At 37.7% G+C, this 25566-nt stretch overlaps 1 protein-coding gene across 1 annotated transcript; it reads left to right on the forward strand.

Annotated features, from left to right (window-relative positions):
• The first annotated feature begins 453 nt into the window (after positions 1-453).
• Positions 454-25566, forward strand: tie1 (tyrosine kinase with immunoglobulin-like and EGF-like domains 1). Its single transcript, XM_014970246.2, has 24 exons — positions 454-1143; positions 3213-3497; positions 3570-3680; positions 3815-3970; positions 7212-7343; positions 7712-7858; positions 7951-8079; positions 8431-8576; positions 10130-10274; positions 10356-10514; positions 11461-11601; positions 14949-15251; positions 15630-15920; positions 16311-16504; positions 16615-16761; positions 16852-16915; positions 17434-17544; positions 20018-20208; positions 20528-20641; positions 21483-21553; positions 22379-22419; positions 22688-22784; positions 22926-23025; positions 23769-25566. The coding sequence occupies exons 1-24, from the start codon at positions 1098-1100 to the stop codon at positions 23838-23840; spliced, it is 3393 nt and encodes a 1130-aa protein (XP_014825732.2). The 5' UTR covers positions 454-1097; the 3' UTR covers positions 23841-25566.

A 25566-nucleotide genomic window follows, 5' to 3' on the forward strand; every position in this document is an offset into this window, starting at 1 on the left:
TATGACTCCTCTATACGAGTAAAACAGTTTTTCTCAGCAGCATGTGTTATAGTTGGAGTTAACCTATAGCTTTTTAACTATTTCTTTGTTCGTGTCCTGCTACAAAGGCTGTAGGCATTGACAGATTCCCCCACCAGAGTTATCTATTTCTGAAGCTCCTCCAGATCTACCATGGTCTCTCTGCCTGCACTGTAAGTTCAGGTGGGCAGCCGTGTCATTTTTGCAGATGTGCTGAACTCTTTCCATCTGCCAGTGACCGACTGAACAGCTTTCTGTCAGATGCTCAGAGCTTGGGATACTGATAAATATTCTTTAAACCTCTCTCTGGATTATAGATGACCTGTCTGTGATGTTACTTTGTCTTCATGATGTTGTTTGTTCACTCATCTTGTCTAACAAACCTTGGAGTCGTTTGAAAACCAGCTGTATTTATACTGAGTTTAAATTACACACAGATGGATTTTGAAGACAGCAAGAGTATGTATTAGGCTTTTCTTTGTTCCTGTAAAGTGACACAGTTTGAAAGGATTACATCTAATATTAAATACTTAAAAACATCAACTTTATGTAAAACTTTCAAATTGTCGTTTCTTTAACAAATGATTATTTTAAGAGGATTTTCTTTTATCTCTTTTCAGGTTAATTTGAGCAGTTATTATTGTGTTCTATTTTATTTTATTTTATTTTGTTTGTGTGAGTGTCTTTGTTTTTTTGTGGAGCCAATCACTTGAGCATATTAGGATAATTAAAACATCTTCCGCATCGGGAAGGTCTGGAGCGCCAGCAGCTCTCCGCTGTCTGGTGACGCTCTTCCTTCCTCTCCCACCCAGAGGAGGTTGAGCTTCACCACAGCTTAGAGCGCAGTCATCGTGACAGTATTGATATACCTTCTCTGACAACTGCTTTGTTACTGAAGAATTTTTTTATTTTTTATTTTTTTCCTCACCTGACCGCGAGCTTTGGAATACGTTATGCGTAAAAACGCGCGTCGCCGTCTCGCAGCGGCGCCGCTTTAGGAGTGGAGTTCCAAAAGTTCGGTTGGCAAGTGATTTCGTGGAAAACGTGTTTTATTTTTTCCAGTGAGGATTACACAAACCATGGGGATCTTGTGGGTGTTGGTGTTCTGCTTCTGTGACTTATCAGGTGAGTGGCAGTTTATTAAAGATATGGCAGCAGATAAACTCAGAAAATGTTTAGCTGTATTTAAAAAAAAAACGTGATATCGACCATGTGTCGCTTTCAGCTAACAATTTATGACTTAAGTTAATTTGAAATTATAATAATGTGATATAGCATCATAAACTTTGGTATGATAGAGTTTAGTTCAATAAACCCTCAGGGGAAAACGAAGCTCATCCAGGTTTCCTCCCATTGTTCTGTGGACTCTGTGGCTTCACATGCAGGGAGAAGGGATGTTGGGCAGGCAGACTTTTAATGTGTTTGGCACGACTTAACAGATAGCGATATGTCTCAGGTAACTGTTCTAATATCAATCTAAAAGTGTTTATATCTTAGTCTTTTATTTCTGTTTTTTTTTTTTTGTTACCTTTGTGACGTTATAGGTCCAAATGATCCTAAATAGCCCGGGGGACCGTTTCCTGAGATTTTTGAGTCACGCGGCTTTAATCAGTTGTGTTTTGAGAATGAGGTTTAGTGTTTCATCAGAACATCTCAGAATACAAAAAACAACTCGCACAATAGTTTCTTAAGCCAAATTTTGCTCTTAGATTGAACATTGGAATAATTTGATCACGTATGAAGAATGTGTGTGACTAAAAGAGGAGAAAATAAATGTGACTAAATCTGAGTGCAGAAATGTTTGGCTAAGGAACTGCAAAGAATCAACCTGTTCTCAGAAAACTTGGAACACAATACTAAGCTGTCCAACACTGACATACGTTTTGAAACAGAAGAACAACAGGACCTAAAGTTATTGTTTAAAAACAAAAAAATAAATAAAAAATAAAACAACTATTGTTCTCAAGTGGCACTTCAAATTTACTAAAGAATCCAGTTGTGCATTATATTTTTATGCAGAAGTTAAAATATCAGTTTTTCATTTTGAAATATTACACTGGAAAAAAAAAGGTTGTTCCAACAAAATAAATTGCTTCAATTGACAACATCTAATTAAATTAAGTTTATTGAAGTCAATTTACTAAGTTTCCTTAACATTACAACTTAGTACATGCTACAAATAATTTTGGATTTTTTTTTTAATTCAGTTACTTGTTACTTATGGAAGCAATTTATTTCAGTTGTATCAACTTTTTTCAGTGCACCAGTAAGATCTCCTATTAGAATCAATCCATAATGGTGGCCTTGCATATAAAAACTAACCAGAAGTAAAAAAAAAATAAATAAATAAATAAAAAAAACACAGAAAATGAAAAATGTAATTTGCACTTCTGAATGTTTCTCCTGTTAACTAATTTACAGCAAACTGCACACTTACTTTACATATGTTGTTTTAGTGTTTGAGCTCACAGAGAAAAACATTAGCTTGTGTTGCTAACAGTAGCTAGCACAGTCACTGAGGGTTTCAGTCAGAAACTGTTGTTTGAAGATAACTAGAATATATCAATTTAGCTAAAGTTGGGTATGAACTGAAACTTCTGGATATGCATTTGTTTTATTTGTTTTCTCTGTTCTCTTTTGATAAATAGTTTCAATAAAATGACCAACTATGGAAACAGCTAATGTTTTCATTATTAATTAATTATACATCACAGTTAATCTGTTTCTGTATTGTGTCAAAATTTCTTTTAGGTATCAGTACATGCTGCCAACGTACCATCAGTGGAACTTGTACTGTTTGAGATCCATGACTAATTAGTTTAACATTTTATGATACATACATTTTATTTGACCAGGAAAATACTGCATATGCATATGTATATGTGTATATAAGTAATTATTTAACAACTAAATATTGCCTGAAATGCTAGGTTATGTAATTATGGTTTAAGGAAATTAGCATCTCACAGTTTTGAGTAGTAGTTTTCCATTTTGTCCTCATCTTTGTTTAGTAAATAATGGTAATGGGTTACTTGTGGTATATTATTTTAGACCTGATGTAAGGTGTATTTTCTTTTTATCTGAACTTTAACTACCCATCCAGCTATGGATCTCAATGTAAATTATGTGTACTCTGGACTTGAAAGCAAACAACTTAGCATACAGCAACTGTTACGTGGTGTCCTGTAATGCAGGTGCAGTGATGGACTTGACGATGACCTCAACAGCAAAGGTCGCCAGCGTCAGTCACTTCACCATCTCCTGTATCAATGGTGAAAACAGCCCTGCGGATGTCAGGTTGAATATCAGGAGAGATAACAGTATCCTCAAATTACCAAGACCAACTAGTTTCAAAGTGCACAAGGACTCTCACAGAGTTGTGGCAAAGGATTTCCGCGAAATTGAGAATATTGGAATTTTCTACTGTGAGACCCCGGAGGAGTCACCACTTAAGCTCACAATGATAAACAACAATGGAGGTATGTTCCACTTCTAGACAACCAGATTCATTCATCTTGCTGGAAAATCATTGGTGGTCTTTGCGTTTCCAGCTATTTTTATTCCAAAGTACCTTACAATGACTGTGAACAGAGGAGAGACTGCACATCTCAGCATGGAGATGCTGGGCTCTGAACGGAGGGACGTGACCTGGAAATTTAACGGTAAGGGAAGCACAGAAATTCAAAACACATTAAAAGACCATCCAGACAAAATACTCACACAAATATAATGAAGGAAGTGAAAGCAGAAACTACACTCTACAGTGTATTGTATTTTTTTTTTCATGTTTTCAAAGGAAACTACTATTATATGACACACTGGATTGAAGTGACTAACAGCACTGCTACGCTGACAGTGGAGAATGCAACTTTGGCCAATCAAGGCATCTACAGCGCCAGCTATTTTGCGGACAGCCCCCTCCACGGCGCCTGGATGAGACTTATCGTTAGAGGTTTGTTAAATCTAAAACTCTCCACCAGTTGCTATGTTGGAGGAGCATATCTGGGTGAAGATGTGAGACTGCTTACATGCATGTTTGGTAGGACAAGCAGTGTTGTGTATACATATTTTAAATGCTGCGCATTGCAAAAGTAAAATTGACCCTTGAACTCTCTCATCTTTTGTCACATTACAACCCCAAAGTCAAGCATTCACTGGAACTTTGTCTTTTTGTGTTGTTAACAAAAATAGTGCATTTCCCTTCAGAGTCCATCCATTGGTAATTTAATCCCTGCATGGATACAGCTGTTTTGTGAAGGCCTCTTAGCATTGTGGGAAAAAGTTAGAAAACAAACATCATTAAGACTCACACAGGAAAATTGAAAGCAGGTTAGGTTATAAAATGATATATCAGAGTTCAATCGATGAACAGAAAATGGAAAGATTATAGCAAACCTACCAAGACAAGGCAGCACTTGGCAGACCCTAGTAACTGTGGAGGAGCTACACAGTTCCAAAGCTCAGGTGGGATCATTTCTAAAAACGAACAGCTATAAGTCATATGCTTCACAAATCTGGTTGTTTTGGAAGAGCTTCATAAAAAACGCCATTGTTTCTAGAAAGTCACAAGAAGCCCCAATGTTTGCAGTTTGTCACCTCCTATGCAGAGGACGGCAGTGGAAGATGCTTCTCTGGTTTCTGACCTACCAGATGAATGTTATGTGGAGTGAAAAGTCAGCAAACCTGATGGTGAAACATGGTGGTGCAGCATTATGCTCTAGGGATAGTAGAAACATGAATGGAGCTACATGTGTGTCAATTTTTTGGAGAAAAACTATGTTAGAAGAAAAATAGGCAAAAATACAGACTCTATAAAGGCAAAGGTGGTAGAGACATAAAAGTGGCTGCTGTAACTGCATCAAAATATGATTCTATAAAAGATTGACTCTGGGGAGCTGAATTCAGATAAAAGTCACCGTTGATTTTTTTTTCTTTCCTTTTCTTTCTATTTTTCATTTTTTAGCAGTCGTCTTAAAAACAATGTGCTATTTCCTTTCTACTTTACAGTGCCGTGGTTCTCTAGTTTTATTGATGCAGTGTTATAAAGTGTGACAAAGCACACTAAACACTGATGAAAAGCATTGCATGCAACTGAACTGCACTATGTGATTGTGTGTGATGCAATAGATGAATAAGAAGCTCATTTTAAAACATTGTTCAATTAACATTGTTAATTTGATTTTTAAAAAGGCTCTTTGAAAGTGGGAATCTTTTATTTAACAGTGGTAGAATTGCACTAACCGTCAGGTTCACTATTTTGCATGGAGCCCACGTGCAGCAACAACTGTAGCTAACTACTTCCAGCTTCTGTTGATCGTTCCAACAGCTTGAATTCATTTTTGACCATTGCTCTGTATGAGCCAGACTTAACTATGCAATAATTTTTTGGTTTTCTTAAATAGGTTCCCTGCTGTATATATTTGAAGAACCTTATATTGGAAGAAAATATTTTTCCTTGGAAAATAAACAGCCACGGTATTTCCTAAAACCACTGTGTTTTTATTGTCTTACTCTATCACACATTAGTGGTTTTCTTCAAAGTTTACTGTGTTAATCCAGAATTACTTCATTAATTGTGGAAAGCTTTCTTGGCCCAGATGTTGGAGCCGGCCTAAACCATAATACTACCACAGTCCAGATGAGATTGCATTCCAGTGTGAGAGATTTTCCCTTCATGTTTCACATTGTTTCTCATAGCTTCACAAAAGCTGCTGTGGGTTCTCCAACTAGTAATGTTTCAGCTGGGCTTACGCACTTATAGAGAGTTGCAAAACAAAACCCTTGACAATTTGATTTTGTGTCTGTTGTGGAAAGAAAACAAGTGATGCCTGTGATTTTTAAATCCAAATGTATTCTGTGGGTGTTTTTTGCCTTTTTGTTGGCATTCAGATAGATGTATGAATCTGCTTCTCACCCCTGTGGTTTGCACAAAACATAAAAAAGCAGAACATGTTGCTCTAAAAAGCCGTATTCATAAAACATTTATCAGTTCCCTCCTGGCTTGTGTCTTTGCTATTTTTGCTTCATTCTTAAAACTTGCTTACAACTTGTTACCAAAGTGTTCTGCTTGGTTAATTTTCATTAGTTGATGTTCAGTCTCTTTTTTTTAATCTGCACTGGAATTTTTGAAGATTCAAAGTTATCTGAAACGCGGATGCTTTGGAGAATTGCTCACAGTAAGCTTAAGATTCATGATTTTGTGTTTGTTCTTCTATTTGTTCTATATTTTTTTATAAAGATGATATGTGGACAAAATATAAGCAAGCTGATTTATGTATCCCCATTCATACATAATGTGAGTCAAAAAGCTCTACATGAAAAAGAGAAAAACTCAAGAAAAATGACTGAAGATAAAATATTATGAAAATGTTTCTAATTTAAGCGTTAAGAGGCTGTATAATAAAATCTGATGACAAATAAAATTCAGGCCTGACTTAAAGGAGGGAAACATTTCTGCATGTTGGCTGTTTGACAGGATTGTTTAGGAGAGAAGCTCCAGAACAAGGTTTCTTATCTGTTCTGTTGTTTTTCATGTCAACATCAACAACTGAACAATGTTCCATTTTGGGAACCAAAATCTATCATTTTATGGGTTTTTTGTTTACTTTGGTTTTGTTTTGTTGTGATGAGCTGGAGGAATTCTATTTTTCTATCTACGTACTCTGTAATAAAATGGACATCTAATTCGTGACTGAATGGATTGTGGTCATGCAGTTACACTAAAATATAAAGTTGTGTGTGTGTCTGACCTATGTACTGTAGAAGAGAAGTGGGTCAATATACAGTAGGGTCCTTGAAGAATCTTTGTTTGCTTTGCTTTGTAATTAGCAGTGATGCAACTTGTTACTAGTCATCAGACATTTGGACATACGTCAAACTTAATACCAACATCCTGGTACTCTGATGGATCAATAATAACATGTAGTGTCATGGTGTGATTAATACTCATTAAAACCCTTACATTTATCTGTAACCTAAAAGTCTTTTCAATGACTAAAAAAATGTTGCTTTGGATTTAAATGTGTGGGTGAATTTATTTAATATTTACAAGCATGTAAAAATGTTTCACATGATTGTAAAGAATGGTTATGCAGTAGATGCTTACAGAAATTACTTTTTAGACAAAGCAAAAACTTATCAAGTCATCATTAAGTAAGGAACATATTTTATAATAAAGTACTTTATTTCTGCAGACTGTCCTAGTAAGAAGTGGGGCCATAACTGCGACAAAGACTGCCCAGACTGCCTTAACGGAGGAGTTTGTCATGATTTAGATGGGGATTGTGTCTGCCCTCCTGGATTTATGGGGACACGCTGTGAGACAGGTTTGTACTACACTGAGACAGAATACAGCAGAATAATATCCATAAAAGTTGATTATCTATCTGTCTGTATGTCTCTTAGAATATACAAAAAAAGGTCATCTGTATTTTTTAAATATCCTTTATCTAAACAGCTGGTCCATGATCTGTAACGTTTGGATTGTGAGGGTTTTGTTTTCACTATAACGTCACTGACTATTGTGTGCCGAAACATAAATAACTGAAAAGATGTTTCAGCAGCTTTCCTGGCTGGTGACACTGACAGATTGGTTGCAGTCAGGGTGTTTTGCAATTCAGTTTGAAAGACAGCACTTTTTTAGGAATACAAATAAATACATTTGTGATTTTTACCTTCCACTGATGGGGAGCAGCCTGCAGGGCAGGAATGTTTGGGAGAAACTGCCAGGAGTCCTGCAGAACCGACCACAGCAACAACTGCAAAGAGATTCGCTTTTGCCTCCCAGATCCTTATGGCTGTTCCTGTGCCAGCGGCTGGTTTGGGAGGCTCTGTGAAAAAGGTTTTTAAAACCTAACTTTCCTTGAAGCCACATTAGATCTGAATTCAACTATCTAAATTTTATATGGTGTTCGGTTTGCCTTTTTTTTTCAGCTTGTGTTAATGACACATATGGGCCTGACTGCCGGTTAAGCTGCAAATGCCAGAATGAAGGAGTTTGCAACCGTTTCAGTGGATGTCAATGTCCCACAGGATGGAGAGGACAGAACTGTGAGAAGTCTGGTGAGCATCATAACAGACATATTAACCCCTTACGTAAAAATAAAAAAAATTAAAGCTCTACTATTCTGAGTTAAGGCAACAAAAAGAAAATAGCAGCCTCACATAACTTTTGAAAGATGTAGAAACTGTTACAGTCTAAGTATTGCTCACCAAACATTTAAAAGCTGGAACTTTAAAAGGCTAATCAGCTTTTATGTAGTGATAAATACACCATGTTTACCCAAATACCAAAATGGTAGAACTGTATTTTTTACCATGATTCAAAATCAAAACTTTCAAAATATTCTTATCCTGCAACCTTTTCATATCACCTATAAACCATTAATCCGAAAATGTTCCATTATTTTCCAGAACGGGCTCCTCAGATTCTGGAATTGGATTGTGACCTGGAGTGTAATCTGAATTCCAGTCCTAAAGTCAAATGCTCAGCTACAGGCAACCCCCTACCCAGCCACAACAGCTTTGAGCTTCGAAAGTTGGACAACACTGTGCTGAAGGTCAGTAGACCAGAAGTAGTCTTGGGAGGATAATATATTGAAGGCCTAGCTAAAATAAACATGAATATATAGTATATAAATAATTTAAAATGCAAATGTACACAATGCATTGTAAAAAAAAAAAAAATCAAATTTGTTCATCTTAAAATCACAAACGTGAATGTATTTTGTTGGGATTTTAAGTAATAGGCTAAAACAAAGTAATGTATTGAAGGAAAAATCATACATAGTTTTTTGCCATACAAATTCATTTATATTCTGATCAGGTTGAATTCAGGGGAAATGTTAGCTGAAACTACCTTGGAGAGTTAACAGACTGGCACTCTGCCCAGGTGAGCCTAGTCTACCTGTGATTTACCGTAATGGTGAATGGTTGTTAGTGATAAATAATTAAAAAAAATAAATACTGAAATTCAGCCAGCATGTAGGTAGACTTCACAAGTGATCCAGTGTCTAACTACCAGTGTTACTCCAATGCACACAGGTGTCCATCGGTACTCTCTCTCCTCCCAGGGACCATGTCACCAGAAACAGAACAAGTTGCCTCTAAAACATTATTCTGAGAACACCATCTGTCACTACACTCAAATTATACAACTTTTTCTACAGCTAGCAGATGTACATAAAAATGCTACAGGTGATTATGGCTCAAACACAAGTTTCGAGAGAGCTGTAGTTTATTCAGTTTTATACAGTCTGTGCATGTGAGAAGATTTGAACTGTTTTTTATGTCATTTTTGTTTGTTTTGTAATGCATATTTTGACTTGAAAAAGCATCATGCTTCCTCAAAGATTGCCAGTGTGTCTTCATGGTCTGGCTGCTGATTGTGGTGTGCCACATAACCACTGCCCCCTCAGTCATTCTTGTGTTATCCTTTCATATGATGTTAAGATTTTGTCTTGCTTAATAAGCCTGCTGCTACAAAATGTTTCAGTAAAACTCTGCTCTCTTCTCTTTCACAAATTGTAATCACTTTTCCTAGCACTGCAAATTTATTTTCAAGCCTCATCCCATTCCCCTGTAGTATTACTTTGTGTCAGATTCTTAATTTAATTAGCGCTTTGAAAACAGCAATAAGGCAAAGAAACGTGTGAAATGACAGTAATGGATGAGAAGAAATGTTCATAAAGAGGCATAAAGACCCCAGCAGCTGTAAGATATAGGGACTAAAGTTTCAGAAATGTGGAAGTTGAGGGGGAAAAGGTACTTGAACTATGTCTTGACTGATGCTTTCAAAGCTGGGTCACATTTTGAGGAAGTCAACACAACAATGGTTTAACCAGATAAGGCTGTATCACTCTACATTGCAGCAGTCTCCATGCATTGCCTTGACGTGATATGCTCAGACCATGTTATTGTTACTGCTCTGTTTCCTTAATAACAGAAACAATCTGATGAATAGTTGTGCCAGCATTTCCCACAGGAACAAAGAAGGTTTTCCTTGGGACGACATTCTTGAGGAAAAGTCAAGCAGGAACAGAAGTGGGCACAGGAAATGAACATGCGGCTTTCATCCTGTATTGCTCAGCCATTTTCCATCTTTTTCACTTAGGCCTCCAAGACAATCCAGGAGTCAAATCGGAGCACAGCCTTGTTTGAGATCCCTCCACTGAGTGCTAAACAAGGGGGATTGTGGGAGTGTCGAGTGTCCACCAATGGAGGCAGGGACTCTCGCAAGTTCAACGTTACCATCAAAGGTCTGAGTGTGGAGTTACTTTTGAGTAGTGCGTGTACAAAGGGTACATTTTGTCACATTTGTTGGTCATGTTTCTACACAGTGCCCCCAGTGCCAACGACAGCTCCAAAGCTACTTGAAAAAAGGAGTAAGCAGCTGCTGGTGATGCCGGTGGAGTCACACAAAGGCGACGGCCCCATAATCTCAACCAAACTTCTGTACAAGCCTGTGGAGAACAGAGACTTTTGGTCCTCAATTATAGGTAGGCTGAGAAAAACATAAAGCCAGTACAAGTGCTTTTATGATTTTTATGTTTTAGCAATTTTCTCCCCTTAGAAGTTGTAAAAAATGGAGTCCCAAATGTTGTAACATGTTAGCAAAAGCCAAGAGAATTATCTGAGCAGCAAAACTTTGCTTAAGTTGGCGATAAAAGGAAAAGGGATAGTAAAACAATATATCATAATTAACCATAAACACAGAAACTGCTCACAAAACTAATATTTGTGGAAAAGCATACATATAATAATCTCTGAACAGATGGTCATGAGAAGTTCCAATATCCACACTTCTGTTGCTTAAACTAAAATGTGTCTGATTAGACATATTTACATTGTACACATTAAGGTGTATTGGAACAGGGACACATCTAAAAGCAGCAGAATACCATTAAGGACTTGAACTGCCAAACTCTAAATTAAACCAACGCAACCACAATTGAAATGTTTGGTAATGTTGGAGCTCATTCATTTTTGTCTCTGTGCACCACCAGGTCCGTTAACCAGGTCCCGACCAGAACCCCTCAGTGCAAATTACCTTGAGAAATAATGAAATTTGGTTATGTATAAAAGCAGGCTTTAAAGCCGAAAAATGATCAAATGGTACAAGCCATACATGTCAGACAAATAGAAAAGATACAGAGTTACATTCACCGTCCAGCGCTGGGCCACACTGAGCTCCCCTTAGGGATGTAACCAAGTGAGGCAAAGATTGTAGCGCGAGTTTAGCTTTTATTCTTCTCTGCAATCTGTTTCCTCCCTAAAGGGTAGTCTTATCAGTTTCAGTCTGTTTACATGTGACTGCCGGCAGTCACACAGAAACATGGTTATGTAAGCTGCAGCGGGTTTCTTGTAAGTAGTTTAAAGAGGCTAAAAGAGATAGAAGACAAGAATCTACAACAGTAATCTTATCATCTCTTTGTTTTGTTTCAGTTTATAGTGACAAGGAGCCCATCACTTTGATGAACCTGGAGCCTTCAACAAGGTACCGCGTTCGCGTCCAGCTGAGTCGTCCAGGGGAGGGAGGAGAGGGAGAATCTGGACCAGAAGCCGTCATGGAGACAGACTGTCCTGGTGAGACCAATGTAGAACTGAATTATCAGTTCAGACAGCCACACACGTTCAAAACAAAAACGTATTGATCTGAAAAAAAAATAAATAAATACCAGAGCACAATCAGGCATATTCTGGACAAGGAAAACTATCAGACAATAAAGACATAATTTCATTAAACATGAGTTAGTACTGTGATTCCAATCATAACAAATGAAACAACTGTCTTAGTTTGTGCTTGCAAGAAAGATGTTGAATAAAGAAACTGCCTCTTTGGGGGGGCACAACAATAGTAGAGAAAGAATAATAAAATTCACTTAACTACATATTATTACAGTTACTATATTATTACAGCTACACTTTAATTACACTATAATTATACTAGAATTAACCACATTTTTATGCTATATAAATGGACATTGTAAAACTTAACTCAAAACACCTGCTTAAGGGAAAGTAATTATTCTCATTGGACAGATATTATCCAAATGTGAAACCAAAGTTGACAAAACTTACCATAAATCTCAACATTACACATAGTACAACCACTCCCAAGGTACCTCTCTAGATGCATTGAAAAGGGTCCAAATAAAACTAACTGGAAGCAAAGCCTGAAGGAACAGAGCAAAAAAAAAAAGAGAGAGAGAGAGAGAGAGAGAGTTCACAAGGGCAAATGAGGCAAATGATTCAGGTGGGGGGCATGGAGGCTGGCCCAACAATGATGCGAGTTCAGGTGGGAAGCTAAATGGTCCAATGATGGAGCTCTGGAGGGTGGTTTGGAGTCCATTGCAAGAAATGACAGAAATAGTAGCTGGCCTGGAAGCTGAAGGATCTGGCAAAGATGATTAGAAATGGAGGCCAAGTAGCTGTGGAAGTAAACGGGGAGTCCTCTACAGCTACAGCGGTATGAGCAGAATACAGCCATAGGACAGAAAGTAGGTCTGGAGGATAACTTGTGGGCCATTTAAATAAGTGAACTAGCTCCAAAAGCATAGAAACAGCCAGATTTGGGTTCATACTTAAATCGCTTAAAGAGTCTTTGGTAGGAGCTAGATCATTTTCAAGAACACTGAAACAAAGACTGGTGGAGGTGTGTTTGTGATGGTGATGATGAGGAGTCTTGGAATGCTGAAGCCATGGTCAAGGCTGTGCGTTTGAAGGCTGCTAGAAAAGGACAATAAACTGTCACTGATCAGACCTTTGGTTTCTGACAAAGTGTCACAATTATGTTTTTTGGTTGTGCCTGTGATGTCATGCCTGAAACTGCGGCAGAAAGGAAGTGCAGCACACGTTGCAGTGTTCAGACAGCAGTGGCAGTAAAGTATTGAACGCTGGAAAGGTACGAGGACGTGAAACAATGGAGTTGCAGGGTGGGGGCAATATTATCTTTTTCAAAGGCACATCTTCAATCCTATAAAAGGTGAGATGCTGCTTTACTATATTATCACATGTTGCAAAAACTTGATAAGCTCACCTTTGAGGTCCATTTTCAGGTCTGATCTGTTTTTTTATCAAGATTCGTTCCAGTGATGAAACCAAATACAAGACTGAGGCAAACAGCCAAAGGAGATGGAAAATAAAACACTTAATTGTCAATAAAGTTAAAATGACATCAACCAAATGTAGTTGGGAGAAAGAGTGAAGTCAAATCAGGCAACATGAGTTGAAATAACTTGCATGGAGACATCGGGACCAAGGGAAACAAAACAGGCATTTAGACTGAGTCAGAATCAGGAGCGACTGAAACTCTTGGGATATTGAGGACCAAGTAAGACTAATTACTATAGAATGGCAGCAAATGAGAGGGAATCAAAAGAATAAGACAAGTTAGAGAAGTTGACTGGTGGAAATTACTTAAAAACTAAACACAGAGATCAGGAAACAGAAACAGGGGAGACAAAATCATAAGCCAACACAAAAAATGCAAAGGGGACTTCACCGCTATAACACTTCCCAAAACTCAAAAGATAGCAAGACTACTGACGTAGAATGACCTGAAATATTGAATGTGGCATTTTGAAAAAGTCTGAATTTGTTCTTTAGTTCTTCAAATCTTATGTTTAAGAAATGAGAGGTAAAAATGGAGAAGACTGACATTGTTAAAGCTTTCCTATTTGAACTTACAGCTAACCTTTGCTGTCCCAGTTTTCACCTTTTATTATTTTTCTATGTTTTTTCAGATCCCCCTTCACATTTTCCATTGGCTTGAGATCAGGGCTTTGTGACACCCATGCCAAGACATTGATTTTGTTGTCCTTTAGCCACTTTGTAACAACTTTGGCTGCATGCTTTGAGTCATTATCCATTTGGAACACTCATTTGCACCCCAGCTTTAACTTTCTGGCAGATGTGTTTAGAGGTTGCTTCAATATTTCCACATAATGTTCTTTCCTCATAATGCCATTCATTTTATGACGTGCACCAGTTCCGTCTGCAGCTAAACGCACCACAGCTTGATGATACTGACTCCATATTTTACGTTCGGGACGGTGATCTCAGGCTTACAAGCGACCCAATTTTTCCTCCAAATGTAATGATGGCCGTTATGGCCAAACAGTGTAATTGTTTAGTTTAATCAGATGCAGAGAACATGCTTCGAAAAATGAAAGTCTTTGTATGTTAGTAAACCTGCAATCTGGCGCTTATATGTTTCTCTTGGATTAATGGCTTCCTCCCTGCAACTTGACTGTTTAGCCCATGGTGGTGCAGGATACCACCATGAATAATGACACTGTCTTAACAGCTGCAGCCAGCATCTTCACTAGATGTTTGGCTTTTATTCTGCACATTGTGGACAAAGAACCAATCTCCTTCCTGAGGAGTATAATGGTTGGACATTCCCACCATGTTTAAACTTGCGTTTAATTGTTGGAAGAGATGAAAGTGGCACCTTCAAGCATCTGGACATTGTTCCAAAGAATGAACCAGAGTTGTGCAGCTCCACAGTTATTTTTCTGATATCTATGATGATTTCTGTTGACCTTTCTGTCTTGTCAAACTGGAAACCAGCAGACTCCAGGTGTAGCCTTAAAATATATTCACACCTGTCCAATTAACTCAAATGTGTCAGATAACCCATCAGAAATTTCCAAAGCCATAATATTGTCATCTGGGCTTTCCAGATGACTCTTAGTTTGAAAAGACAGTAATCATTATGTATGTAAGCTTCATTAAAACATTCTCACATATCATTTTTCTTATGATTGGGGCATTTAGCAAGTAGAAATGAATTTGGTCATTCTAACAGACCTAATCAAAATAAGTTTGGACTGATTTAACTTCAGACCGTAAGAAATAAAGCTATAGTGCATGCAAACTTCTGGTGTAATTAGCACTTCTAACTTACTGTTTCTACTTGTTTGCTGCAGAACCCACGGTTCAGCCCGAGATCGAAAATAGGACAGTAGATGGCCATAATGCTAAAGTGTGGTGGCGGCTACCTACCAACAGTGACATCACTCCTGGCACAGCCACTGGATTTTTAGTGCAGCTCTTTGAACCCCCACCGTCCAATAAAAAACTTTTGGAGAAGACCACCCTGCTCAATGTGCTCTCTACCGAGTTTCACAACCTGAAGTATCATCATGACTACAGTGTGGTGGTGCGCCTCATCAACTGTGGCAGCCAGGGGCCAGCCTCCAAACCTTTCCTCTTCCGTGTCAACAGCCAGGGTAAATGGAAACCTCTGGTTTCTTTTATTGCTCAATTTTTTTGATGGTTGTGAAAAAATAAATGAGATCTGCAATTTTTACTGTTAAAATACTTAAATGGATATGTAAAGATGTTTGGAGACTTTACAAGACAAACTTGAGCTACAAGGCCCAACTTTTGTTCTTTTACACAATTTACATAAATCTCTGACATAAAAATGTAGGTGTCTCAAATAACAGCAAAGCTACCAAAAGCCACAAAAACACGTAAAGCAATCAAAAAAATAAAAACATAAAACACAAACTAAATGAAAATGTTAAAAAAAATCTTATTCCAACTTTTTTATTGTTGCAAAATTTGTTCTACAACAGCTAATAGTGTCTGTGTCTGCATTCCAGGGCCTTCACCTCCCCGCAGCGTCCAGGCCCAAGCCCTTTCCACATCGGCCGTCCAGGTGAGATGGCAGCCCCCAGAGAATCCAAACGGAGGCATAATTAAATATGTCATAGAGTACCAGCCAGTCGGCCAGGGCAGTCCTCATCACTGGCTGGACATCAATGACAGAAACAAGACCACAAAAGACGTGACGGCGCTCAATAGCAGCACCCTGTACCAGTTCAGAGTGAGAGCTTGCTCCAAAGTGCCCGGAGAGTGGAGTACATTTGTTCAGGAGAAGACACAAGGAGATGGTAAGAAGGAGCTTGTTTTCTATGTTTAAATGTTTCTTGGGGGGGTTAGGGTTGTAATAATGTAGTTGGATGTAAAAATTCGTTGAAGGTATTGCGTGACTTTAACATTGTTTAAGCAAAACACAATCAAAACACTGCATCTCAGGGCACGAAAGGAAAGAAAATCCCAATGTCCTTGGGTCGTTTTTTCAATTATGATAAGAAGGATGTAAAGACTTTATTGTTTCTTTTGAAGTAGGTTTTATGTTACTTTTTTGATAAAATTGGCAATTGGAAAAGAAGCTCTTAAGATTACTACTAAAACTACATGTGCTGCTTCCTGAGAGAAATAATCCCTGTCTCTCTTCTCATTTTTTTTCCCTTTGTACTTTGTCTCTCCGATGAAAACAGACTCACAGATTTTAGCACCAACCACCCAAGGTGTTTCTGGAAAGCCCACAGGGGACGGTAATCAGCTCCTGGTGGCAGTGGTGGGCTCAGTAACTGTTACCTGTGTGACCATACTGCTCGCCCTGCTGGCTCTGTTCTATATCAGGAAGATGCTGCTCAACCGTCGGCGCACATTTACCTATCAGTCTGGATCGGTGAGGGTGTGCTGGTAGTAACTTTGGAAGAATATAAAAACGTTTTTCAAGACTACATATGAAAACAAAACGTTCACATTTATTTGTTTATTTGCCAACGTTTATGGTAGGGAGAAGAAACTATTCTGCAGTTTAACTCAGGAACCCTGACCCTAACAAGAAGACCCAAACCCACGCCAGAACCGCTCACCTACCCAATCCTTGAATGGGAGGACATTAAATTTGAAGATGTCATTGGAGAGGGCAACTTTGGCCAGGTTTACACTATTTCATGTTTACTACTTTGATCAATGCATGAATGGCAATCAAGTTTTCAAGCAATTAAGCCAACCATATTTTAATAACAGGTCATTAAAGCCATGATCAAAAAGGATGGGAACAAAATGAGTGCAGCCATCAAGATGCTAAAAGGTAAGTACTTTTCAACATTTTAAACCAACTCAAATTTCTTTGTACTTTTCTTGCAATGAGACACATAGTTTGATATTTAAATTGGTCTTGATCAGATATTCTCAAGGTTATTGAAAGCCCAAGTTTTTCTTTGGATACTAGCTGTTTTTAAACTCATTTTTGTCCTTCTACCTGATCATGACAGCGTTACAAGTTGGAACTAAAACAGATCTACATTGTTTAAAGTACAGTGAAACTCATTCTTGTCTTAGTATCTAGAGAGAAAAGAGCTGAAATTTAGGAATCTCTTTCATTGTCAAGTGACTGAGAGATCAAAGGTTAGAAGCTTAACATTTACATAAAAAATGTTTAGTGTTCTGGATATTTGTGAATAAGACACTAATATACATAGAAAAGCTTGAAAGATTTTTAAAAGACAAGTTTCTGAGATTCTAGTGAACGCCTGTGAGATTTATTCTGGAAAATTAGTTTTGCTTGTGTTTTGTGTAACAATGTGAAGCATGCTGTTCTGCCTGCAGAGTTTGCCTCAGAGAATGACCACAGAGACTTTGCTGGAGAGCTGGAAGTGTTGTGCAAATTGGGCCAGCATCCCAATATTATCAACTTGATAGGAGCCTGTGAAAACAGAGGTGAGTGAGCGACATCTAGTGGTGCATTTGGGAATGTTTTGAAGTCGATGATGGGTAATGCTGTTATGCCAACAACTATTCCACCATGGAGCCCCTAGATAAAATCCTGTGCATTTACTTGCTTACACAACTCACTACAATAAGTTATGAGGTAATAAAGTAAGCTTTGTTCGCCTAATTTAAAACCCTAAATGAAAAGAGCATGGCAATGCTGGAAAAAAATGTTATGAAGTCCACAAATTTGAAAAGGAAAACTGTGAGTAATCTAGTTTGCATTTTCTATCTTGTGAGAAAATATGAACTTTTTGGCCTAAGTGAAAGAAATTTTATATTTTCCATCATTCCAACTCATATTTTGCATACTGAAACATAGTAGTGGTAGCATCATACATTGAAACAATGCATGAAAAATACATTGAATTTGGTTGTAACATAACATGTGAAAACGTTTCGAGGCTCATGAATACATTGTGAGGTGCTTGACGCTCCAATCTAAAAAGAACGTAAGAATTTTTAAACATTTTTGTAAGAACTGTTTTTAATAAACAACATCCAGGTTTGGTATTTTTCATGAAAATTAGTTTGAACAATTTTGTAATATTAATAATTATAATGATATTAAGTGGCCTTTCCTCCCAATTGTCTTCTGTCATCTTTGAATTAAAGGCACCAGAAGAACGGAATCCAAAATGAAAACCTTTCACGCTACAGAGGCTTGAAGGGATTTTTCCATGCATCTCACTTCTTTGCTATCTGTTTTCCGAAGGCTGAACTGATGCTAGTTCCTGCCATGATGTATCAGTTTCTTTTAATAGCATTCCAACCCAAATAATGTGATTATTTTTGTTTGATCAAAGACTGATAACATATGAGAGAGGAAATTTAGTGGTAAGCACATTAGATGAAGCATTGCTAATCCAATTTAGCCTTGAAATATAAATGGTTGACAAATTCAAGAATCCACACCACAATTCTGCTGAATAATATGAACAAAAGAGACGAAGAAACAGAAAGAACTTGGCTAGGTTATTGTGAATATTTACAGCAACAATTATGTGAAAGCTAAATAAGTTTTCAAGGGGAAACAGTGAAGAAGGTGTGGGTTAATAATTGAAGGAATAAATAAGGAGCCATAAAACAGTGGGAAAAAACTATTTGCATAAAATTTACAAGTGGGCACCTTCTGCAATTCTTTCCTTTCACAATAAAATTCAAAATGATTATTATGGTTATTATTAATCCATTTAGCTTCATACTTACAAACATGAATCAAGATCAAAGTCTGTTAAGTTTTGATAAGATTAGTGATTTCAAATCTTGGTTAATTATTAATATAATAATATATTTTGTTTAATTTTTCCTGTGAGGCAAATATGTTTTTTTTGTTGTTTTTTTTTCCTGCTGGAAATACAGAACATTCTGTGTGAGACATTTGACCAGCCTCTCCATCAGACTGTTACTCCTTCCTTCCCCATACGGTCCTCACTAATTGTGTTGGCACTCTTACTGATCCTGGTGAAATCAGCATGAAACCTTTCCAACAGCTACAAATGCCTAGTAGCCTGTGGAAAGGCTGAAAGCTGTCATCTGTTGACAGAGATTCAGCCATCTGGTTGAGTTCAGTGAGGATTTTATAAAAAGGTCCGGCCTACGTCTGAGTCAAGTTTAAATTGTTCAAGGCCAAGTCCCTTACCATCTGTAACCGGTTGGCTCTCTGAGCAACTGCAACCAAGTCAGTCAAGGCCTCACTCAGGGTTTTTAGGTAGACAGACAGGATATTGTTGTGGAATAAAAAATAAAAATGAATAATTTAAACAACTGATTGAATGCAATGCTGAAAGGCTCTTGGTCTTTAAATATTGATTGGGCCTGACATAATGTCTATATCATGGTACTGGTTGGTATGTCTTCCTCCTTGGTGGAAGTAATGTTCTGCTGTGTTGAATTAACATAAAGTACAAGAACTTGGAGTTTGTACTGCTGCTTTATTGTATGGTGCAATGCACTACCACCACAGGATGACACCGCCATGTTAGACAGTTGATAGTGTTTTTTTGATTTGAAAATCTCAAGTTGACAACTAGAAGCATAATTTGTGGTAGAGTCACTAAAGGATTAAACCTTCATTTTTTTTAATCTGAGTACAGTATAAAAGTTATTTATAGAAGTCATTCAGCTACCTGAAGTGGGAAGTTGATCTTGAATATTAACGATTTTTAAAATCCACATTAAATTCAGATTCAACCACCTAATTCTTGTTTGGATGCTATTGGCCAATTTGAAAAGCAGTGCTTCAAAATAAATAAAACCCTAAATGTGCATGATATGCCGGCTCACAGCAAGCGTATGTGTATCATAGTAGGCTGGAGCAATAGTGACTGACACTTTAACAGTAACAGAACTACATGGTAACTACATGGTAAAATTGCCGAGCTAGCCAGGAGGTTTTTATGAGAACTATGTCTTTTTTCAGGTTACCTGTACATAGCCATAGAATACGCTCCCTATGGGAACCTCCTGGACTTTCTGAGGAAGAGTCGTGTGTTGGAAACCGATCCTGCTTTTGCAAAAGAGCACGGTACTGCTTCTACCCTCACCTCCCAGCAGCTGCTGCAGTTTGCTGTTGATGTGGCAACCGGCATGCATTACCTCAGTGACAAGCAGGTAAGATTGGGAAAAGAAAATCTAATATGCCTCATAGTGAATAGTCTGTCTCTGATTGAGCTTGGGATTCAAAAACAGCTGTTTGTCAGTTGATGTCATTGGATGTTGCGACGTTGCATAAAGTCTTAAATCTTGCATGCAAGATTTCACTAAACTATGCAAAGAGGCTCCAGTAATGACTCTTAACTCACTCAAAATTCTATTCTGTCTGTAAATTATGTTCACACTTCAGGTAAAGTTTATTTTCGCCCTTTTGTAAAGCATGTTCATTTTACAATTATCACTACTTCCTTTCTCATCTCCTCTGTGTTGGTTTTAGTTCATTCACAGAGATCTGGCAGCAAGGAACGTTCTTGTAGGGGACAGCCTAGTGGCAAAGATTGCAGATTTTGGTTTGTCCAGAGGAGAAGAGGTGTATGTCAAGAAAACAATGGTGAGTTGTTTTTTTTTTTTTTTTTTTTGACAAAGTAATCCAAGAGAGGGTGCTGAAAGCATCTCTGAGTAGATGAATTACACCAGTCGTGTCCAATACCAAACCTGGGGGTTACTGTCCTGCTGTTTTTTAAAATCTTTTGCTAGTTTAACACACTAGAATCCTGTATTTATTCACTAACATAGTCTAATCTCACATACAGTTTAATTAAAATGTACATCAACTGGGCACAAAATGGGGGAATGGCTGGGGGAGGAAATAAATCTGCCCTGAGCAATGGGTACGTCAGGTTGACTGAGGTGACATAATCTGAATATTTGACGGGTTAAAAAAGTGATTATGAATGGCACAGTAAACTTAAACATTTTTTATGTTGATCCAGACCTTACAGCACAACCACCAGCATGAATAAATATTTATTTACTTTTACAATAGAATAGAAAAGTTTTATTCTCTGATCCAGTAAACAACCATTCCCACACAATTACCTTAACATCTTACCTTAATAAATTCAGATATATCCATCGTGTAAAAAACACGTAAAAGAGCACAAAAGAAAGCACATAACCCATTAATTGTTTTTTAAACTTTTGGGTCCATTTTGTTTTACGGAAACATCCAGACAAGTAATGGATCAATAAAAGGTTCTCCTGTAGAGGGCAGTGTTCTGTAAACATGTAAACTACCTTTATGTGCTGTAATTGTAAAGCTGTGGTTTGTATTGCTTAATTCATCACATTGAGAAGACAGACGTTTAAACTGATTCAGAGATGGTGTAATGTTCAGGATTTGACATTTCAGTTACTTTGTGAAAATTAACCACCTGCTGGTTTGATTCTAGGGTAGACTGCCTGTACGATGGATGGCCATCGAGTCCCTGAATTACAGCGTGTATACGAGCAAGAGTGACGTGTAAGTCTTTTATTTGAACAAAATGATGCCATTAAAGTTGTTCATTATGTACAAAACAAAGTGTCTTTCTTCAGAAAACAACAAATCATCCCCCCGTCACTGTTACTCTGATAAAAGTGTGCAATGTAACTGATAAGCACAAACCAGGAAGCCTAGGAAACAGACTGCCAGTTGACTCTGTCAACAGGAGCCTGTTTATACAACAGAGAGCAGGCCAGCAGAGCACAGGACAGCAAAAGTAAGAAGAAAAATACCTTGTGAGGACCAAAACAGTACTAAGAATTAGTGAAAGAAGAATGAGTGAAATTTAAGTAGGAACTAGTGCAGCAGAGATACCTGTGAGGCAAGAAGACAGACTGAGCACAAACACTTTGTCTGATTATGTAATCTACCACACCAGCTTGTGACATATAAAACTGGTGGTTATTCTTGTCAGAAAGTTTTGCTTATCAGATTCCAGAAAAGACTGTGGCTTTATGTTTTTGAAACTGAATGACACAAGCACATCTTCATTTTTAAGAAGAAACTTCAACTACTACATTATTAAAATTAAAAAAAAAATTGTGTAGTACATCTCTAGTTCATGCATTTTTAGTTGCATTATCTTGCATTTAATGAATGCAAGATAAGAGTGTTTTGGAGTTGCACGGTTTTTAATTCGTAGATTGGCACAGCTAGTTTCTGTTTGCAGGGCGCCAGATACCATCACAGATACCATCAACAAAGTGCATTTGCTCTTTTATGACAGTTAAAAAAAAGAAAAAAACTTTTATGTTCTCTCTGACTTGCATGATCTCAACTATTTTTTGACCTTCTTTCTCACAGATGGTCTTTTGGAGTTCTACTTTGGGAAATTGTAAGCTTGGGTAAGAATGCTTGCAACATCATAATAAAATGCAAGATAAAATTGTTTTCCTGTGACTGCAAAGATACAAGCCCTTTAGAGAAAGTCCCAGAAAAGTTCTATTTTTATTTCTGCTTTTTGTTAATTCTTTTTGTAGTGTCAGGAAGAGCTATCTTCTCCAAATCTACATGTGTAGCACAATTGATTTTCTGAATAATAGACATGACATGGTCATGGTCTCATGTTTTACATTACATTTATTTGCTGCCTCTTGTTTGTCTGTGAATTAGGTGGTACACCATACTGTGGAATGACATGTGCCGAACTTTATGAAAAACTGCCACAGGGCTACAGGATGGAGAAACCCAAAAACTGTGATGATGAGGTGTAAGTGTCCTGTTCTAAAAGGCAATTAATTCAACTGTTTTACTATTTTAGTTCTGGTTAGGAGTTTTATCAAAATGATAGGGTGTTAGCATTTTTATCTAAAAATTATTTAGGAAGTTCTGTCATTGTTTGTCATCCCAGCTATGAACTAATGAGGCAGTGCTGGAGGGATCGGCCCTATGAGAGACCACCCTTCTCACAAATCTCTGTCCAGCTCAGCCGGATGCAGGAAGCCAGGAAGGTAATTCTTGATTCACAATAGGATTCATGCTGCTTCAAGTTTTGTTTTTTGTTTGTTTTTTTTTTGTTTTGTTTTGTTGTTGTTGTTTTTTTTTTCACTTTTTCCCTAAATGCACCATTACCTGACTGATGCTCAGTGGAGGCAGCATGATACTGCGGGGATGCTTTTCCTCAGCAGGTAGATGGAAGGTAGTCAGAGTTAATGAGAAGATGGATTGACCTAAATGTAGGACAATCCTGGAAGTAAACCAGTTGCAGGTTGAAAAGTTCCAGACTGGAAGAGAAACTGCAGGTTCATCTTTCAACAGGACAATCACTCTAAATATACATCCTTAGCTAGCATGAAATGGTTTAGACCAAAGCCTAATCATGTATCACAATGGCCTAGTCAAAGCATAGGCCTATTTCCAATCAGCAACTTTGACATGGTTGATTACAAAAACACATAATAGTTTTTAGATTTATATCTGTAACATTTTTGACAGTTTAATAAAATGTGAAAAAGTTCAAAGGGTATAAAAACGTTCATCATACACTGCATTACAAAAGGTGTTGCATCATAAATCATCATGTTACTGCAATTTCTCTTTAGAGCAAACATCCCTTTGTTACAAATTAACAGTCACAATGAGCAAGGCAGAAATGTGGTCACTTACATGAAGTTTAACTGCTAATTTCAATTGAATGCTGTAAATAGTTTTTATATTTTGACATCGGTTTTCCTGAAATTCACCTGTCTTCCAGGCCTACGTTAACATGGCTCTCTTTGAGAACTTCACCTACGCTGGGATAGATGCCACCGCGGAGGAGGCCTGACTACCAGCCCCCCCAGACCCTCGCACATCACGTAGCTCCAAGAGAAAGATGAGCGGCAGGCCGCCACGTTACTGCCACCACCCCGCCAGTCAGCGGCAACACAGGAGGACTGGACGCTTCAACGCAACCACCCAGCTATAGACGGAGGACTGTGACAGGACACTTTATTGGGTTACCAAAAGTATGAGGAGACGTGGAGAATAGCTGAGCCTTCGGTGGAAAGACGCATTTGCTAGAAAGCCTTCTGGAAGAAATACTCCTCTCTTTCAATTCAATGTAAAAACAAAAATCAACAAATTTATCTTTCTTCCTTCTGATTTTATATTTTTCTCTGATCCCTGAGGGGGGGACTTACAAACATGGAGTTATGTGATTTGCTAAAACACCAAAGGGTCTGTGGGGTGTCTGCTGGACTTTTTTTTTTTTTTTTTTGTACTCGTGGAGGAGGAGATATTTTTGTGGAGAAAACTTTAAAGGACACAGTTTGGACTGCAAACAGAAGTTCTCAACTTTTTTTTAGAGTGAACCGTGACAGATACCATTGTAGCACTTACAGTAGCATGATTTGTGCCATTTGTCATAGTTATTATCTGTGTACTGCCTATCGCTGCCCTGTGAAAATCAGTACCGCTGTTTGTATTTTGATACATTTGTAAAAATATTGAAAAAGTATTAGATCCATGTATTCAAATTAGGCAGAGCTGTAGAACAATATATTTTTTAGCCAATGTGGAAGGCGTGTTGAAATGAGAAATTATCTCCACACCATAAAGCACCATCAACACTTTTAGGAACCCTGGTAAATATGTGTAAAAAGACTTATTATGACATTATATTTTGTTATCTCACACTCACACAGAATTATAAAAAAAATCTGGATTAGTAGGAAAACATTTCTGAGGTTGTTTTTTTTTTTTTTTTTTTTTTTACAAAATCCAATGTTGCCACACTTACTGGAACTCTTAAAAGTTGAAACCACACACAGATGAGCAGGATGGATAAAGAAAGCAGAACATAAGTAAAATTAAAAAATCCCAAAGTTCACAATCAGATGGTTACAGTCATTAAGTTTTCATAACAGCCATTAGATTCTGTTGGATTCTACATGACAGCCAATAGTTCTGGAGGAATGTTAGGTAAAAATCTGAAAAAGAGACTAAAATTGAGGTTTTTGAAAAACAAAATTTGGGAAAGCAAGAATTTATGTCCAAGTACAAAGGCGGATCTATGATGCTGTGGGCCTGTTCCTCTACAAAATGCCCTGGAAAAGTAACTAGTTAGGGCTTGGGTTAATTGTAAAGGGCTCTGCCAGCAAATATAAAATGGGTCATAATTGAATCTCTCAGCAGGATTAAAAATGTATGGCCCAGTTAACATAAAATAGAAAGTACATTTTTTTCTTAGCCCCAAGGTCTAAACCCTGGAGAAAACCTTTGGGGTGAGTTGAGGATAATAGCGCAGAGGATCCAGGCCTCTGGCTGAGTGCTACTGGAGACGAGTAAGTCTTATCCTTTTGTGTTAACAGCAGGTGACAGGAAGTTTGCCACCAGTGATTCAGTGTGTGTGATTAATCTAAAGCAATCAAAGATGAATCTATGTTAAGCTTTTTACTCATGTTTAGTGAGGTGCCATTATGTGTGGAGGGTGCTGTGTGAGCAGTGGTGGTCAGATTGAATGTTGTACTGTTAGAAGACATGTAATAAAATGTTAGCATGGTTGTCATGGA

The sequence above is a fragment of the Poecilia mexicana genome, unplaced genomic scaffold (assembly GCF_051168715.1).
Source record: "Poecilia mexicana isolate PSO_F unplaced genomic scaffold, ASM5116871v1 scaffold_4, whole genome shotgun sequence".
NCBI lineage: Eukaryota > Metazoa > Chordata > Actinopteri > Cyprinodontiformes > Poeciliidae > Poecilia > Poecilia mexicana.